Genomic DNA, 21448 nt, shown 5'->3' with positions numbered 1-21448 from the left:
TATTAGTAGAGGCTTCACATATAGATAGACAGTAGTTCCTGAGTATTTTAATTGTCAAGTTGTTTAGGTTTAGTGTTGAGTTGCCTCTTTTGCTAGTTGAATGTTTATTTTGATAACATTTTGAGTTATGTTTAAGTTTATATTTTAACATTATCTTATTTATGAGTAAGTCTTCTGCTAAGAGTTAAGAAAGACCAAGGATTTTCATGGGCCATTAATGGTACTCGAGTATCCGTCAATCCCAGGGTGTAGGCTCGGGGCATGACATACTTCAACAAGTAGATCATTAAACATCATCTTTGAATTTCTAAAACTCTTTTCCCTCCTAGAAAAAAATGTGTAAGGGATTTTTTATTTAAATAAATTATCCTTTATAGTACATTGTTTATGTGTTTTATTTGTATCACGATCCAAAAAAGAATGTGATGACACTCTTCTATTTTCTGCAAGTCAAGTCAGCCTTAACTTGATGAAACAAAACAAATGTGGAAAGATAAGACCAATACAACATAAGAGCGAAAAACTTACTAAAAATTAAATTTTTGGAAAAAGTCCAAAAATACCCTTGAATTATTTAAAATGGTACAAAATTGCCCTTCATCCACCTATTGGCTCCAAAATACCTTTGTCATCAACTTTTGGATTCAAAATAAACCACTTCTTTAATTGTTTTAAAATTAAACTCTTTAAATATTTTTAAAAATATTTGGCATTCAACTATTGGTTATAATTTATTTTATTAATATAATTTATAAACCAACCCACTAGCCATTCATTACTAACTAAACCACAGCCAATTAATAATCCAATTATAATATCAAAATCGTCATAAACACAATTAAAACACGATGAAATCATAGATTTCTAAAAATGACATCCAAATTATTCGAGTCTGAATCGAAGCCCCAATTACATTTAGGTTGAGCCACATATTTAGGAGGACACTTTCAATAGGATTCTCTTTCAAGATTGAATTAGAAATTTATGATTAAAGGTAAAAAAGTAATACATCCCGAATTATTTTATGCATTTTTTTTGAAATATAATTTTATAAATATTTATGACTTGTTTTAAAACCTTTAATATATTATTTTGAAAAGAAGTTACATATGAACTAACATCACATTATTGAGATGTAAGAATAATTATGATGAACATAGTCAGACTTTTAAGTTTATCGATAATTTTTATTTAGGCACTTGAATGAATGATAATTTACTCCTATAGATATTTTTCGCCTCAAAATTTTAAAAACACTCAATTGGCAGTAGTTTTTTTGTTGTTGCATTATTAATGTAACGGGTTTATTAATTTGGAGGCATTTGATTAGTAATGGGTGGGTATTGGATTGATTTATAAATTATATTAATAAGTTCAATTATAACAAATAGTTGAGCACCACAAATTTGAAATAATATTTAAATAGTTTAAATATAAAACCGTTAAATAAGTGGTCAATTTTGAACCAAAAGTTGGATGACAAGGGTATTTTAGACCCAATAGGTGGGTGGGAAGGGTATTTTGGAGCCAATAGGTGGATGAAGGGTAATTTTGTACCATTTTCAATACTTTGAGGGTATTTTAGTAGGTGGATGGAGGATAATTTTGTACAATTTTCAATACTTTTAGTGTATTTTAGACCCTTCTTCGTTAAATTTTACATTTACAAACCACAAATACATAAGTGTAGAATTAAGAAATAAGTACAAGGCTGAAGTCTTTTTTTCTCAAAATGAACAAAACATAAAAAGAAGAACTAGAGGACCCACCATAATGACAAGTAATTATCTCTCAAAAGTTCTTTGACAAGCCTCAGATGGGAGAAAAAGAGAAATCACTAGGTACCGGGCTCGGAACCTACTAAACTATAGAAGAAAGGAGTGAGTACGAATCAACATGGTACCCAATAAGCAACCTACTAAAATGCAACTATCTAAACGTTGAATACATCTCTCATTCCAACTGAACTTCCTCAAACTACAACCTGTACAAATTTAGCCTAACCTAACAATATTATGATACACAACTCAGAAGGCTCAATAATGACAGTACAATTGACAACAATCATACAATCAACATGTATAAAATAACCCAATCTCAATATCAAGTAGATCAACCACAAGTAATAAATACATCAATCTCAGATAACAAGTAGGTCAAACATAAGCATCAAAATGCATCAGATTACTATAATCAATCTCTTTCTATAACCATTTTCTTTCGGCACAATATCACTAGCCAAAATATTTTTCATCGACTTTATATCATTTCACTAGACGGAAGAATTTTCTATCGGCTTTCTATCATATAAATTCGGGGGGGGGGGGGTAATAGGACATTTCGTCATAGTATTGGAGGTAGTTGTACCTTATATATATATATATATATATATATATATATATATATATATATTCGGGATATTTATAAAGTTCTTTTTCTTTTTTTTTCTATAATCCCCCACCCCAAACCACCAACCCGATAAATTTTTTTTATTTTTAATTCAAATTTTGTGTTTAGTTGATTTTATATATATGTAACTGCATACTCTATCCGACTCAGCACAATTAATGAAACACAAGTTTAGTCAAATTAGGATAAGAAGAACAGTATTCAGAAACATTCCTTGTTCTACACATAGTAAATAAGTATTGACTAAATATTCAAATATCATGATTCTTTTTCTAAAGAAAAAGACTAAAGAGACACCTTCTACAAATAATAAAAATAAGTATGACCAAATGTCCAAATATTGTGATTTTCTTTTCTAAAAGAGCTAAAGCTATATATCAATCTTATCTTATTTATTTCACATCTTTATCTATCTTAAAAATTACTTTTATCTTTAATTATCTATAAATAGTCCTCGATTTTTTAATCCTCAAACTACATTTCTTCTGAACTATTGTTCTATTAGTTTTCTTTATTTTATTTTTCTACAAAGATTTTATAATGTCCATTTTCATATAAACAAGACTTGTTCATATGAAATGAAAAATTGTCGAGATATAATTCCTTATATGGCACCATTTTCGACAATCAATAGTGCTCAAATGGCGGTATGTTGTCTTATCATTATTATTATTTTTTCTTCTAATTGAGATTACTCTATCATTGATTTGTTTTTTTTTACTTAAGTTGTTTGGACTTTTTTTTTAAAAAGGTTTATAAAAATATTATTTTTTTAATTTGGGAAATAGGAGATAGCTCCTAATATAACACAAAATCTTTAACATATTTTCTCAATTGCAGAATGACGTGACACTTTAAAAGTAGCCAAAAAATTGACTGATTAGAAGAAAAAAAGTCCAAATTGAACCATCTAAAGGTGAAGCTAAATATTACAACATTTATAAACCACAAAAGGTTAGGTCAGATCCCGCAGAAGAACAAATTAGTGATCCTCACTGTCCTATTCATAAATACAAGGAGATGCTACATAAATGAGTAGCAGAAAGGAGAAAACGTGAAAGTGGAACAATTGAAATGGTAAATATAATTTTTTATGATGTATTTTTTGTATATGAATGTTGAAACTTTCTAGTTTCTTTACGTATGTACACAATTTCATTAAATATTGTAAAAATTATCTAAATACACATCATATTTTATCATAAATACACATCATAGTTTCCGGAGGTCGAGTGATGTTTCCAGGATTCTTGTGATGTATCCGAGATCTATAAATTTTAAGAATTTTTTGTAATTTTAAAAACAATAGGAAAATAATGTAATTAGCTCTTAACACTATGTGATTTAAGTAAATTAAACTTTGTACATACATACTCTCTCTCTCGAAAGAAAGGTCTCAAAATTACCCCAACCTACGTTATATTATCGCTCATTTTCTCTTCTTCTGATTTTGTGTATTAGGCGATAATAAAAATTGTTCTCTTGTTTCATATTAGTATGACATGAATTTGTAACTATCTACCACATTCATGACTTATTTAGAGTTCTATATTGTATGATTTCTTTAATTATTAAAATATTATCTAGCTTATTCTTATCCTAAGGACCAACAAATCTTTAACCAAGGAAAATGAGAGTACGTGAGTATAACAACTTTCTAAAATATTCATAGTTACTATAAATAAGCTTTATCATAATCTTATTTGATTGCAGTATTGCACTAACAAGAACAAAAATTGCAAGTTTCGATCAATCGTGCAGGTAAGAAATTATATATTCGAAGGTTTTGATAAGTTGAAGATGGAAGTGGATCAAGAAACTAATGAAGCAAGAGAGGCAAGCTCTTATATTATATGTCTTCTTGTTGAATAATAGTTGTTTTTTTGGCCTAGTTTTAAAAAAGATAACAGATCTAATATATATATATATATATATATATATATATATATATATATATACACATACACACACATTAAATTTTCCATATTGAATCAAATGTTGGAGTTGTTAAGAAATGCTCCAAGAAAAGAAAAGGAGAATGTTCCATCTTGAAGAGGGAGTCTGCAACAAAGAAACAAAAAATCAACAACTATGGCAAGAGGGAGGTAAAAAAGTTTCTCGGTGAAGCAATGAACAACATCATGAATAGGGATTTCAAATCCAAAAACAAGGTAAGTTTGTGTTACTATAGCTGTTAGACAACTTTATTTTTATATGTTTTGTACTTTTACAACCCCACTTTTTAAATGAAAGGATATTGGAATGTTAAAAGAAGAATCCTCCCAAAAATCAAAAATAGAATCGTCAATCTTGTGGGGAAAGACCCAAAATAAGGACAAAATAAGAAATTTCACACCAAAGGAAAAATACAAGAAAGAGTATTTCTTGAATAACATAAATTGGTTTTGGGATCGCAAGGTTCAAAAAATTGTGGGAGGTCTAGCTGGCGATAGCGAAAGAGCTTGTGATGGTGAAAATAGTGGCAGCAACAAAGGAGGAAGAGATATTGGACTATAATTTAGTTTTGTTAGTTAAACTATTTGTGCCCTTAGTGTTTGATGAGTTTCATAAAAGAAATCATTTTAAGTTTTGTTCAATCCATGGGTTTTCTGAAAACATGATCTTAATTGATCTATTTTTGCTATATTACAATATTTATGTTTGTTCGGATGGTTGTAACTATTGTTTCAGCAGCTTCAGTGGTCAGTCCTCATATTATGTGGACAACAAACATGCTTTCATTTTAGTCCTGACATTTTTGTTTCTGTTTTGTTAGAGTTTAGCTGGGGAACATGTCCCAACAACTCAACTTAGTTAGAGCTTTTCAAATATAGTAGTAGAATAAGTTTGGATTGTTGAATTTATCTCCGAGCTATCACTAAACTCTTAGTATGTTTTATATATTCAGATTACTTTGGATGCTCCTCACTCTAGATAGCCACTGTTTTAGCTTCTGCGTAGTTCAATAGTTCATGTCTATTTAATTAATTTTTGGTATGCTTATGATATGTCGGACAAATGGTTAGTTTGGGGTCAGTCATGATCTTAGGTCCTGTATTATGTCAAGGGGGTAGTCTCGAGGCGCGACATACCATAAGAGGCTACATGGATAGCTAGCTGAAAGGAGAATGCATGAAAATGGAACATTTGCATTACGTACACATATGCATTATATATATTATTCTATTTAGCTATAAAAGTTTGTTGTTCAGATGGAAGGTCTCAAAATTACCTCCAACATGTTTAATATTAGCTATATCTAGTTTCCTGCTGTTTGAACTTTGAAAAGTCATATATATATAGACAATTTTTAACAAAAATATTTAGTGGCTTGCTGTATTACTGTCATAAGAGAAAATAATTTTCTATTGTGAAAGTAAGAAAATATGTATTCAGGGGTTTATCGAAGCTTGAAGTTGATCAAGAAACCGTTGAAGTACAAGAAATAAGCCTTTACATTGTTTGCATTTTGTTGGACTGATATAGCTTGTTATACCAAGTTTCTTTTAAAGAAATGATTACCTAGATTTATCTTGCATATATGAAAGAAGTGATTTCCACAACCACGTCCTAAACTACAGAACACTAACTTTTATTAGCACATTAATTAGGCACCAAGACACATATAACTAAATTGTTCTTATTAATCAATATGTTGGAGTTGTTGAAACATGCTTCATGAAAAGGATAGGGGAATATTCTATCTTGAAGAGTAAAGTAAATTTTTACAATAAAGAAACAAGCAACAACTTTTACAAGAGTAAGGTGATTTTTTTTCTTGCTTATGCAAGGAACTACATAAATTGGGGTTGGCATAGGTCATCGCGAGGATCATGGATTCGATAACAAATTGTGGGGCCTTGTTGGCGACGATGTTGATGGATCTAGTGAAGTTGGATTTGGTGCAAATAGTGGTGGCGATGAAGGAGGGAGAGGCTTGGTAGAATTTTAATATCTCAAAATTTGTTTTTCATATTCTATTAGATTTTTAAGTAAAAGTATTTATGCCCCACGTATTGATGAATTTTTTGAAAGAATTTACTGTGCTATGTACTATCAATAAGATTGGGTTTTTTTTTGGTACTTGATCTTAATTGTTCTGTATTTGCTAGGTTACAATATGTAGGATTCAGCCAAATTTTTTTCCATTTAATTTTATTTGAAAAGGAGTGAGGAAAAATACATGAATTTACTATATCAAATAGACAGAAAGCAAACCTTAAATGACAAATACTTTTATTCAATAGTGAAATTGCTTCAAATCCACATAATCGAGACATGATAATTGGATTGAGGCAAACATGTTGCTGACTTTAGCAACAATCATTCTCTCAAGGAAATAACAAAGTGGACAATGTTTTGTTGGTAAATAAATAGGGTTCTTATGTATTTTCTAGTTTGTCACAAGTGAAAAAGATATTATTTTCAAAATTTATGACTCAATTGATAGAGTTCATGCGGAATTATGAACATGAATGACTCAAATCAAGATGTCAATACATAACATATAGCAATTAAATAATTAGGTGTAGAATTTCAAAAAGAAATAGGAACTCGGGAACTCAAAATTAACTCACCTCAAGAATTCATAAATCTAGGGGTAGAATTCTAGATTTATCTTTTACTAATATCAAACTAGATGTGGAGCCTGAGGATGAACTAGCACAACACTATGATAGCCTTACATAGGTAAAAGAACAAGGTTTTTGAAGAATCTTGAAAAAGAACTTGATTAGAAGCGCCTTGAAACCCTAGCTTGAACGTAAACGATCAAGAAAATCTTTCTTGAGATTCTTGAATTAGTTTTCTCAAATCTCTATGACCAAGAATTATGATATTTATCAGTGATTCATAAATGTATGGAGGAATTTAAGTTGTAAAGAATGAAATTCTTGGAGAAGGGCTTACCTTGAAGAATTATCTTGAAAAATGATTGAATGAATCTTGAATGGAGTCTTTTACTTTATTTTTCCATAGGGTTTTTGTCACGCCTCGAGCTACCCCCGAGAAGCGGACACGTAACCTAGGACCACAAGTGATCCGAAGCTAACCCTCCTGGCATGATCATGATCATACTAAAGATAATAAACTGTTGAGGAAGCTAAATCATGCTTAAAATAAAAAGATAGGGAATACCCATATTCTAAACTGAGATATTTGAAAACAATGAGTTTAATAAAAAAGAAATATTAACTCAATACTAAGATGAACCTAACTATGTCTGAAAATAGCCTCTAAACTAGACTAGAAATACTGGGACAAGCCCCAACTATATAGAGCAAAAATTGAAACTAAATGACTAAAGACTGAAATGAAACTCATAACTGTTGTCCTCAGAGAATGAGGACTCACCACTGAATCTGATGAACTAGAGATCGGAAACGATCTATGCGTGATCTGGATGCTGAGAACCTGAACCTAAATAACGAGAAGATGTAGGGTATGTATGCGTTAGTACTTGAAAGGTACTAAGCATGTAAGATAGAGTAAAGCTGAAATAAAAAATAACTGAACAAGCACAAAAACAAGTATAATAATCTTAACGTGATGTGCTGATTTCTGAGCTAACTGGATGCAATGACCAATTTATAACATGCTGAAACTGAATGCTAAATATAATGATAAATGGTCAATGCAGACAGTCTGATTGAACTATGGGACCTACTAATAACCGATAATAAAACCACATGACCTAAATGTGGAGTCCGATGTATACGCCCCATCGAGAGGACCCAATATATCTTGCCAAAGGTATAAAGGTAGGCTGGCGTGATCACTGATTTCCCACAGAGGAGACTTACAACCTACTTGGCTAGTAGTTCTGTGACTATTGGGTACGCTAAACCCTAGTCCAACTCGGTATTATGCTACTCCCAATAAATTCTGTAAATTAACTGATTATATATGAATTTTTGTTAATACTGGATAGCTCGAAATTGAACATGCAAACTGATAATGCAACAATAAATCTTGTAATTATGCATTTATAACTGAGGCATGTATATCTGAACTGTCCGAAATATATGACCTAGCATGTGTAATTCAAGAACTAAAGAAATACAAAGCTAGGGTTTTGAAATTTATGCGGTAATTTGAGTAATAACATGATAATATAATTTGGAACATATATTTAATAAATTAATGAAGTTATATCATGTGCTAGAAACCCTAGGTTTAATCATGATAAGAGAATCAAGAACTGACTGAAAACTAAGAACCCAATGGGTGAAAGGAACCCACTAGTGAAATCCCACATACCTGGTGATCAAATCCACGAAAAAATACTTAAGATTCCGGGCGGGAACTGCTGGAGCTTGTGGCGTTCTTGAACTAGGGTTCTTGACTTTTTTTCTCCTCTCTTGCTTCTAATTTTTTAAGTTTGGATTTAATGATTTGACTTGGATATGTTTTAATCATCTTTCTAGGCTTAAACTGACTAAAATCTGATGATTTAGGGTCAAAACAATCTAACTTAGGGTTTAAACGGCGTTGGAAAGGTCAAAAAGACCCCTGGGAAGGTTGCTGTCGGGCCTGAAGATGGCTTGGACTGATGGTCCGTCGTGAGCCCGACGCCCCGTCGTTGGGTTCATCATGAGGGTCTATTCGATAGTCCTTTACTAAAATTGACATAAATGTTTACTCGGAGGTCTGATTTTATCAAGGTCGGTTGATTTGGAACGATAATTCAATTATCTATCTGTGGGTAGGTCATGGAAGACCTAATTCATTTTTTGCTAAGAGTTATGTTTATTTTAAGTTGACCCAACTAAATTTCCCTTTAACTAGCTGCAAATTTTCCACCTACGGACCGTAGGTCCACCTACGAACCATGTTGGTCATCCATAGCTCTTGTCGAAGAGTGGTTGAAGGGAGTCTTGATCTACGGTCACAAACTACGGACCTTTTTTCTAGGCTGAAACTTTTGGGAGTGTCTGATCCTATCGACTGTTGTGCAGGACGGACCATGGTTCAGGCTACGATCCATCGATGCTACCGTTGGTAGCACCTGCAGATTTTTCTGAAAAACTAATTTTTGGTCTGTTTTAGCTACGGGGTGTTACATTATATCCCCTTTGGGAACATTGGTCCTCGAATGAAGACTAAACTAGCTTAAATAGAGGGATAGATGCAAACCCCACTACTAAACACTGAGAACTGAGTTCTGAGTACTTGCAATTACGCTACAAATGAAAGTATAAATTGAGGACACATGATTCTAAAACTGAATTTACACATGAATGACTGTAAACCTGAAGAGGATTATTACCTAAAGATAGAGTGGAATAAGAATGAAAAAGGTAAGGATACTCGGCTTTTATGGCTGCTTCTGCTTCTCAAGTAGTTCCCTCTACGGACTGACTCCTCCACAAAACCTTGACTGAAGCGACTTGTTTAAATCTCAACCTTCTAACCTAACTGTCAAGATTCTCAACTGGTACATCCTCATAAGAAAGACTATCTTTCACCGCAACACTCTCTAATGGCATTATAGAGGCTGGGTCACCCACGAACTTCATCAAGAGTGAGATGTGGAAGACCGAATGCACTGCTGCTAATTTTGCTCGCAACTCTAACTTATATGCCACCTTGACAATCCTTTTCAAGATCTTGTAAGGGCCAACATATCTAGGACTAATCTTCCTTTTCTTTCCAAATCTCATCACCACTTTCATAGGTGAGACTTTCAGAAAAACCCAATCATCAACTTGGAACTCTAGTTCCCTTCTCCTTACATCTGCATAAGATTTTTCATGACTTTGGGCTGTCTTAAGTCTATTGATAATGAGTTTAACGTTCTCCATAGCATAAAGGACTGAATCTGGACCTATCAAAGCTTCTTCACCTACTTCAACCCAACCAACAGGAGGTCTACATTTACGACCATATAAAGCCTCATAAGGGGCCATCTGAATGCTGGAATGGTAGCCATTATTGTAGGCAAAATCAATATGAGGAAGGTGATCATTCCAACTACCTTTGAAATCGATCACACAAGCTCTCAAAATATTTTTCAATTTTTGAATAGTACGCTTTTCCTGCCCATCCGTCTGAGGATGACATGCTGTACCATGGTTAACTTGAGTACATTATTCTTTTTGAAATGACTTATAGAAATGAGAGGTAAACTAAGGACCTCTATCTGAGATGATGGACAATGAAACCCCATGAAACCTAACAATTTAAGTAAGGTAAAAGCTTGGCATAGTCCTCTGCCGAATATGTAGTCTTGACCACCAAAAAATGAGAACACTTAGTCATCCTATAAACTATCACCCAAATTGAGTCATGCTATTTGCGAGTACGAGGTAACCCTGTGATTAAATCAATATCGATCAAATCCAACTTCCAAGTAGGAATATCGATATCTTAAGTGATACCTCCTGGTTTCTCATGTTCTACCTTGACTTGCTGGCAATTGGGGCACTTACTCACAAAGTCTGTTATATCTCTCTTCATGCCATTCCACCAATAGACTTCCCTCAGATCACGGTACATCTTAGTGGCGCCAAGATGAATAGAATACCTGGATTTATGAGCTTCTGCAAGAATATGCTGCCTCAACTCTCCAAGATCAGGAACACACAATCTACCTTGGTAGCAAAGTACACCATCTCCCCCTTGGGAGAAAACCTCCACTCTCTAATTTTTGATTGCACCCTTTAGTTCAAGCAAGATCTTATCACTCTCTTGCTTTTACTTAACCTCCACTACCAAAGACGATTCTGCCCCATTCGGAACTGTTACACTGTTGTCTTATATTCTCTTAAGGCGAAATCCCAAGCGAGCAAGCGTGTGAACATCCTTCACTAGCTCCTTTCTTTTTTCCTCAACATGGGCTACACTACCCATAGACAATCTACTAAGAGCATCGGTCACTATATTAGCCTTCCAGGATGATAATGCACACTGATATAATAATCCTTAAGGAACTCAAGCGATCTCCTATGGCGAAGATTCAACTCTTTTTTGGTGAACACATACTTAAGGCTCTTATGATCGGTGAACACATTTACATGAACACCATACCAGTAGTATCTACATATCTTGAGTGAAAACACCACTCCTGCAAGCTCGAAGTCATGAGTTGGATAGTTCTTCTAATGCACCTTATGCTTTCTAGAGGCATAAGATATAACCTTATCTCTTTGCATTAACACACAACCAAGGCCAACTCTTGATGCATCGCAATAGATCACATAACCATCTGAACCCTTTGGTAGAGTCAAGATAGGAGCTGTAATAAATCTAGTTTTCAATTCTAAGAAACTTTTCTCACAATTATCTGACCATTGGAACTAGACCATCTTATGAGTCAACTGAGTCAATGGTGAGGCTATGGATGAAAATCCTTCCACCAACCTTCTGTAATAACCTGCTAGACCTAAGAAACTTATGATATTTGTAGCAGAGGTAGGTCTGGGCCATTGTTTCACTACTTGTATCTTTTGTGAATCTACGCGGATCCCTTCGCTAGATACAATGGGACAAAGGAAAGCAACGAATTGCAACCAAAACTCCCATTTACTAAACATAGCGAATAACTTGCAATCTTTAAGAGTCTGTAGAACAACTCTCAAATACACTTGCATGTTCTTCCTCACTCCTAGAATAAATGAGGATATCATCAATCAAGAGGATAACGAACAAGTATAAGTACTGTTTGAACAATCAGTTCATCAAATCCATGAAAGCTGAGGGAGCATTGGTTAATCAAACCGACATAACTACAAATTCATAATGACCATACAAAGTTCTGAAGGCTTTTTTCTGAATGTCACTATCTCTAACTTTAACCTGATGATAACCCGATCTGAGGTCTATCTTTGAGAAATGACTAGCACCCTAAAGTTGGTCAAACAAGTCATCAATCCTGGGGATGGGATACTTATGTGACCTTGTTCAACAGTCTATTGTAAATTCACATTCTGAGAGAACCATCTTTCTTCTTTACGAACAATAATGGTGCACCCATGGTGCAATACTAGGTCTGATTAAACCCTTATCTATAAGGTCTTTCAGCTGCTCTTTCAATTCCATAAGATATGTTGGAGCCATTCTGTAAAGAGGAATATAAATAGGCTTGGTATCTGGAAGAAGATCAATTCCAAAGTCAATTTACCTTTAGGGAGGAATCCCAGGAAGATCTTTTTGAAATACTTCTGGAAATTCACAGACTACTGGAACTGACTCAAGAGATGGGGTTTCAAGGCTAACCTGAACTAGATGATAGATATAACCCTTAGATATATTCTTTCTAGACTTAAGGTAAGAAATAAATCGACCCATAGGCGCTAGGATACTACCCTTTCATTCTAAGATTGGCTCATCTTGAAACTAAAAACGAACAATACTAGTTCTACAATCGACTGAGCTATAACATGAGTGTATCCAATCCATGCCTAGAATGACATTGAAGTCTACCAGTTCTAAATCTACTAGATCTGTTGAGGTGACTTTCTGAGAGACTATAACAGGGAAATTTTTGTATACCTATCTAGATATAGCTGGGTCACCGAGTAGAGTACAGACTGAGAAAAGTTCTTAGGGAGTTTCTTGAATGACATTGAATTGGACTGCTATACTGACTTACAAAAGGCAAAGTCATCTCTGTTGTCTTTCCACTGACTGAACCATATGTGAGTCACATCCTTGAGTTTGTAGAATGCCAATCTCTCCTATCACTACCAGTTATTGACATCACACCAAATATATTCTTGACTTCATCAATGAACTTTTGTGGGTCCTTACAAACTTGCGACCCTAAAAATATAGGCGGATTCATCCTAAAAAAATTACAAACTCTGCATTGTGCTGGTTGGTCATATACTGAAGCCAAAAGCTTAATTGGTGTTATAAAACTTTGAATTTGAACATCCTTATGTGGTACTAGAGGAACTGCGTTAGCATTGCGTGCGTTAGCATTCCATGCCTAAGCTCTACAAGAAGTCATGATCTTAAGCGCACAACGTCAAGTAAGAATGGAAATTGATCATACCTTACGCACGATAAGATTAACAACAAAAGTAAAGTTTTTACTAAAACACTTCATAGCCTCCCTAACATTAGATGTGGTGAACTTCACACCCATGAAAAGGACTCAACTTAGTGCGGCTTTTTCAGACATCTTAGGACTCTTGAACCAAGTGCTCTAATACCATGTTTTTTCACGCCCTGAGCTACCCCCGAGACGCGGACACGGAACCTAGGACCACAACTGATCCCAGGCTAACCCTGTTGGCATGATCATGAGCATACTACATATAATAAACTGTTGCGGAAGCTAAATCATACTTAAAATGAAAAGATAGGGAATACCCATATTCTATAACTGAGATATTTGAAAACAATGAGTTTAATACAAAATAAATATTAACTCAATACTAAGCTGAATCAAACTATGTATGAAAATAACCTCTAAACTAGACTATAAATACTGGGACAAGCCCCAGCTAAATCTAGCAAAAACTAAAACTAAATGACTATAGATTAAAATGAAACTCATGACTGTTGTCCTCGCAGAATGAGGACTCACCACTGAAGCTGCTGAACTGTATAACGGGAAATTGATCTATGCGTGATTTGGATGCTGACAACCTGAACCTACATCACAAGACAATGTAGCACACGTATGCGCAAGTACTTGAACGGTACTTAGCATGTAAGATAGAGTAAAGCTGAAATAATACATAACTGAACAAGCACAAAACTAAGTATAATAATCTGAACGTGATATGCTAATTTCTGAGTTAACAGGATGCAATGACCAATTTATAACATGCTGTAAATGAATACTGAATATATTGATAAATGGAAAATGTAGAGAGTTTGACTAAACTGTGGGATCTACTAATAACCGATAATAAAACTACATGAGCTGAATGTGGAGTCCGATGTATACGCCCCATCGAGAGGACCCAATATACCCTGGCAAAGGTATAAAGGCATACTGGCGTAATCACTAAACTGATTTCCCATAGAGGGGACTTACAACCTACTTGGCTAGTAGTTCTGGGACTATTTGGTACGCTAAACCCTAGTCCAACTCGATATTATGCTACTCCTAATAAATTCTATAAATTAAATGATTATATCTGAATTTCTGTAAATACCGGATACCTCGAAACTGAACATGCAAAATGAGAATGCAACAATTAATCTGGTAATTATGCATTTATAACTAAGGCATGTATATCTGAAGTGTCTGAAATATATGACCTAGCATGTGTAATTCAAGGCTAGGTTTTTCAAATTCATGTGATAATCTAAGTAATAACATGATAATCTGATTTGGAACATATATTTAATAAATTCATGAAGTTTATTAAGTTCTAGAAACCCTAGGTTTAATCATGATAAGAGAATCAAGAACTGACTCAAACTAAGAACCCAATGGGTGAAAGGAACCCACTAGTGAAATCCACATACCTGGTGATGAAATCCATAGAAAAATATTTAAGATTCGGGGCTAGAACTTCTAGAGCTTTTGGCGTTCTTGAACTAGGGTTCTTGAGCTTTTTTCTCATCTCTTGCTTCTAATTTTCTAAGTTTTGATTTAATGATTTGAATTTAATATGTTTTAATCATGTTTCTAGGCTTAAACTAACTAAAGTATGATTATTTTTGGTCAAAACGACGTAACTTAGGGTTTAAACAGAGTGGGAAAGGTCAAAAAGACCCTGGGGTAGGTTGTTGTCGGGCCTCACTACGGCCACGACTGACGGTCCTTTGTGCACCCGATGCCTCATCGGTGGGTCCTTTGTGAGGGGCTGTTCGACAAACATTTACTAAAATAGGTATTACGTTTTACTCAAAGGTTTGATTTTATCAAGTTTTGTGGCTATGCAAAGATAATTCGTTTGTCTATCTGTGGTTAGGTCATGGGAGACCTAATGCATGTAGTTCTAAGAGTTATGATCATTTTATGTTTACCCAACTGCATTTCCCTTTAACTGGCTGCAAATTTTCCACCTACGGACCGTAGGTCAACCTACGAACCATACTGGTCATCCATAGCTCTTGTCAGAGAGTGGTTGAAGTGAGTCTTGATCAACGGTCACGGACTACGGACCGTAAGTCTGTCCGTCGTCCAAGACCTTACCAATTTTTCTAGGCTGGAATTTTTGGGAGCTTATGATCTCATCAGCAATTGTACAAGACGGATAGTGGTTCAGGCTATGGTCTGTCCATGCCACCGTTTGTAGCACCTGCAGATATTTCTGAAAAAAACTAATTTTTGGTCTGTTTTGGCTACTGGGTGTTAAAGTTTTGCCCTAGGGTTTAAGAGATAAGAGAGTGATAGATTAAAATATGAAAACCTAATTATTTTGAGCATTTAATTAGTCAAGAAAATCGATTATGGTTTTATTAGAGGCAAAAAACAAAAATGACCTCTTAAAATTCTTTCACATAGGCTGATCGTGATTACATTGTACCAAGTTAATAAAGTGGTCATAACTTTTTACAAAAATTTGGATTGACACGAAGTTTGTGGCGGTGGAAATAGGATTCAAATACTATAATTTTATAGTTTATGAGCCATGTAACTCTTTATGTTTTAAGAGATATGGCCGTTTGAAGTTGACATAAGTAGAATCTTACAGCAAAACTTAATTAGTAAGGAAACTTTAAACTCTTGCTTTGTGCTAGGGGATTCTATTGAGCCTAAATCTATATCAAAATCATTCCCAAACTAAAGAATTTACCTCAACACATATTTGTAATTTATGAATCACTCGATATGACCCTATAAGTAAGTGAAGAATGGTTCGCGTCTTAACTTAAACGTTTGCAGAGTGTTACAAAATAACTATACTACCCAAGACTTAGACTTGACATTTATAGTGGTTACACTAATGTTCTAGAGGCATTATTATGGTGTACATAATATGGTTTTTCAATATATATTCAATAAAAGGAATCTCAATATGAGGTAGCAGCGATGGTTAAATATTCTCAAGAACTATAGGATGACTGCCATTTATCATTTGAGCAAGACGAATATGGTTGTAGATTTGTTATGTTGAAAGGCAGTAAGTATGAATAGTGTAGCTTTCTTTAAAGGTGAGAGAATTTCTTCTTACTATGAATGCCCCCGCCTTATCCAATAACTTTATGAGACTAGATATTTGAAAACCTGCTAGGGTGTTGGCCTAATGGAGATGATGTCATTGTTATTGGAGCATTCTAGCTCAACAATTTGATGATGTGAGTTTGCGTAAGAATTGACAAAAGGTGTTACAAGGTGAAGCCAAAGAGGTGGTTCTTTAGGTGAGGTATGTTTGAGGATAAATTATCGAAATTGTTTTCCTTGAACAGGTGATCTGAATAGATCAATTATATAGAATTTCCACATTTTGAGGTATTCTATTCATCCAGGGGGCTGATAAGATGTATTATGACTTGAATAACATTATTGGCATTGTCCTATGAAAAGAGACAATAGATTTTGTATGTTGGTCTTAGAATTGTTGGCTATCAAAATCCTATAGGAATGACTTTGAGGATACTTATACTAGAGTTGAAGTGGGAACAAATTGCTATGGCTTTTGTGGTAGGATTCTTACGTATCTTGTGTAAGCTGATGTTATATGGTTATAGTGGATCGATTGACCAAGCCTACACATTTCATATCAATTTAGACTACTCATAGTTTGTGGAAGTTAGCATAGATCTACATTTGTGAGATAGTTTTTTTTACATAGAGTGCCCATATCTATTATTTGACATCGAGACACATAATTTATATCTCATTTTTGGTGGCGTATGCAGAAGGAGTTGGAACTCAAATGGATTTTAGTACATCCTTGCCCATAGTGATTGATAGTTAGTCTGAACGGACTATAAAGGTCCTTGAGAGTATGTAGCAAGTGTTTGTGATCAACATTGGTGGTTATTAGGGATATGTTTGGTACTTTAGTGAAGTTTAGTACAACAATTATCGTTCAAGTAGTTAGTTGGCACCATTTGAGGCATTGTGTGGTAGTAAAATGTTTATCTCTAGTTGGTTTGTTTGATGCATTTGAGATTAAGACGTACGGTAGATATTTGTTGAGGAGGTTCTCTAAAGAGGCCAATTTGATTCAAGATAGGCTTCTCATGGATCATAGTAGACAAGAATGTTATGAAGATCGAAGGGTTCATGATTTAGAGTTCATTATGGGGAACGAATTTTATTTAAAGTTCCACCAGTGAACGATATGAGGAAATTTTTAAAGAAGGAAAAGTTGATCCCAAGGTATATTGGTTCTTCAAGATTGTTGAGCGTATAAGTTAGGTGGCTTACAAATTGGCCTTGCCACCTGGCTTATTAGGTGTTCACCCTATATTTCATATTTCAATTTTGAACAAGTACCATCAAGATAATTTTAATGTTACTCTGATGGATTTAGTTTTACTTGATCAGAATTTGACGTTCAAAGAAGAGGTAGTGACCAACTTTGATAGACAAATTAAGAAGTTAGGTCAAAAGAAGTTGATTGGCTAAAGGTTCAATCGAAGGGTTAAGGAGGATACTTGGGAGAATAAGTCACACATGAAGATCATATATCACTGAATCTTTTAACATTCAAGTACTTGCTGCTCTTTCATCGTTCGCGGACGAACGTTTGTTTTGTTGGTAGATGATGCAGCAATCCGTTAAATTATTTTGGGAACTAAAAGTGTTTTGACTCTTCCAAGTAAGAGCATATCAAAGCTCCAATTTCTTTAATGTATATGTGAAAATGAATACTACATTATACTAATAGAATAATTGTAAGCAAACGAGTCTAAGTCATCGAGTTATAGCTGTTATGAAAAGATTTCTTTTAGAAATTATTGGCAAACAAATTGTATTCTATTGTTAGGTAATATAAAAATATTAATTAGAAATAAATGATGTCCAATGAAGAGTAAATAATTGGGGCTGTTAAATAGTGATGCGTTTAGCATAATATAGGTTAGTTTGCATAGTGATTTCATTATCGAAGCTTATTGGCAGCTTAATGTGGTGTTGATTTTGAAACTTCCTTACAATTATTCACATTATAGTTTAAATTTTGATATATTGAGATAGGTAATTAATTATGAGGTGTATTATGTTATACGAATAATACTGAATTTGTGACATATGGAGGAATTGAGATTTAACTTTAAGCTTGAAATTTAGAAACATGATTATAGATATTCAAATGCTTTACGGAAGGTATTCGTAGTGTGTGTTCGGCTTCGAGGTTTTGTAAGACTACCTAGTTTACGTTGTGAGAAATTTTCTAATTAAAGATTAAAAATAGAATAGACAATGGTAAGAGTGAAAGATGGTAGTCTCGTTAATGGTGTGACAGACAATGGTGCGAGTATGGATGTTATTAATAGGAAATTTTATTAATATATTATAATAGATTTTAATTCAAAAATGCTAAAGTTATGGACATTAGCTGATATATCAGTGACTTGGTTTCTTTTGTTTGGCTGTATTTGTTTTATTGAACATGTATATTTTTTTATAATTGAGGTGATTATATATCAAAACGGCATTTGATTTATTCAGATGCTTCATCATCCCCTTTTATTGAAATCATTTTGTGCATATGCATTGAAATGATATTCTAAAATGTTCAGTACTCTCTCAACCATATATGCATGATACTCCTGGAAAATACATCGAGAGTTCATGATTCAAGGGGAATTTACGAGGTCCATATACTGACACGGACGTTCTCCATGTATCTGTGCTGACGGTCTCAACGCACTATCATAAAATCAAATAATCGCCAGCACGAACGATCTCCACGTGTCCAACTTATAATCAAAACCAATCACTCTCCTAGACAATCTCCATGTTCCCAAATAATAATAACAAGTTTATCTCAACATGGACGACCTCTATCGATGTGTAAGACCTTTACTCATACTCAATCCCATATCAATGCATGTGCACAATATAATATTAATAAAGGGGGAAAATGAAGCATCTCAATAAATAATTCAAATATCGTTATGAAATATAATAACCTTAATTCTCAAAAATATATAGGTTGAATAAAGAAACACAAGCACACTCAAAAATCAAATCACTAAATACATCAGTTAATGCCCACATGCTTTGACATTCTTGAATAACAATCTATCATATTAAAGTAATAAAGTTTTCCTATAATAACACTAGTACTCGCACCAATGCCCGTCAAATAAATGGTACGAGACCCCCATCTTTCTCCCTTACCCATTGTCTCTTCCATTTAAAATCTAAATTAAAAAAGTCCCCTCGACAAAGTCTGAAAAGTCTAAACATACCTCGAATGCTGAACACATATCACGAATCTTCAAGATTTTATCTTTCTCTTTAACAAGCTTCAAGTGTTCTCAATCTATCAAATATGTATTATTCATATCTAAAGGAGTCCATGAATATCCATATTGTTATACTTGTACTCTGGATAAATAGTCATAACACATAAAAAAAGATGATACTACCGAGAGAATTCCGGAACTAAATGTTTTATAAGGACTTTTCTTCTGTCGCAAAGCTACAGACTCACCAAACAATGAGTAAATGTCATAAGTACACAAATTTATTTACATTAAACTATACTCCTTCGAATCATTAGCCTATACTTTTCTTATAATTAGCCCTTATTAATCGATAATATAAGCGGAAATTGTTAAACCCAATTAAATTCTCCATAGAATATATGTACACTTATCCTCAATTCCCTTGCACCAAATAATTCACATCAATTACTGTACATTTGATAATTTACTTCAAAGATGAAATTTGTAAAACAAAAAATCTTAAATGAACCAATTTTTTCCATATGAGGAGTACTCCATCTTCATTGTAATATGCCGCAATTAATTTGTGGTGGTTAAAAAATATAAAACCTCAATCTGATTTACTTTAATAAATAGGTCAAGAAAATTAATGTGTTAAGTAAATTATGAATAAGCCCATCAAATCATATAACCATAATTAAATAAATAACCCAAATTTCTTATTTAAATTTACAAGGAGAGTCAAAATTATTCTAGTACTTAAAACGATCTAAAGAGTCGTTACATTTCGACACACCAAAACAAACGTTCGTCCTAGAAGGGTTAAAATATAGAAATTTCTTCTACTACATGATATGTTTAAGCGACATCAAAGAAGGTTTTGACCTTCAAATTTTGGGGTTTAATCCCTATTTCACCTTTTTGAGTTTTGAGAGCTTTGGTGTGGAGATTTGGACCAATTTTTGTGGGAAATATTTTGGATAATGATTCTTAATTCTCTATCTTATATTAAGCATTGTTATTGTTTATGGATTTTTTGTTTGAGTCAAGATTTTGGAATAAGAAATTTGGGGTTTCCTTCAACAACCCAAGAAGATAGAAAAATGGTAATTTTGAAATAGTTTTGATCCCCTTTTCGAAATGGTTTTCACTATTGAATTCTGATACCTTAAAAATCATTTTTGAGTTTTTTTTTGGGATTCAAACCTCCATTTTGATTTTGTATTTAGAGTTGATTAACCTATTTCGATATATACTTTATGTGGGAATTGTTTTTTCGAATGAGTTATTGTAAATACTTGATTAGTGTAGATTGTGTGGCTTTGAAGACAATGTGTAGGGGAAAGACTCAATTCTTGGAGATATTTTTGATTAATTTAAGGCAAGTTACTTCCTTAACCTTATTATCTAGTAAAATTCATGTACTTCCTTCATTATTTGTGTGTTGGGTGTAATGGGGATAAGAGGAAGGGTTTAAATTTTAAATTGTATATCTAAATGAATAAAAAATGTTGAACTAAAATGTCTATGTGTAGAACATGATGATAGGAATTTTTCTTATTGTGACCCTTGTATGTTGATTGATGAAATGCCTTAAAGCATGAATTTTGACTTTAGTTGTATGCCTTTTAACCTCTTTTCTGTGGTCTGATATTCATTTGGTGCATTGATTTTGAACAGTGTGATCAGATATGTGATGATTAATAAATCAAGGTCTTTTCTAGTGTTTGTCATGTTACTGAGGTCTTTGTCAGTGATTTATATGATGTCGAGGTCTTTGCAAACG

At 33.6% G+C, this 21448-nt stretch overlaps 1 protein-coding gene and 1 long non-coding RNA gene across 2 annotated transcripts; one reads left to right on the top strand and one right to left on the bottom strand.

The window, feature by feature from the left end:
- The first annotated feature begins 2919 nt into the window (after window positions 1-2919).
- Window positions 2920-6492, top strand: LOC138340712 (uncharacterized). The gene is made up of 2 exons (XR_011213450.1): window positions 2920-3056; window positions 3250-6492. It is a non-coding gene; the product is annotated as an uncharacterized lncRNA (long non-coding RNA).
- A 3329-nt stretch (window positions 6493-9821) lies between these two features.
- LOC138340219 (uncharacterized) lies at window positions 9822-10316 on the bottom strand. Its single transcript, XM_069291928.1, has one exon. It carries the CDS (start codon window positions 10314-10316, stop codon window positions 9822-9824), a length of 495 nt encoding a protein of 164 aa, XP_069148029.1.
- Between the last annotated feature and the right edge of the window lie 11132 nt (window positions 10317-21448).

The sequence above is a fragment of the Solanum lycopersicum genome, chromosome 12, assembly GCF_036512215.1.
Source record: "Solanum lycopersicum chromosome 12, SLM_r2.1".
In the NCBI taxonomy this organism is placed as follows: domain Eukaryota; kingdom Viridiplantae; phylum Streptophyta; class Magnoliopsida; order Solanales; family Solanaceae; genus Solanum; species Solanum lycopersicum.
This window is presented reverse-complemented; position numbering and strand designations above follow the sequence as displayed.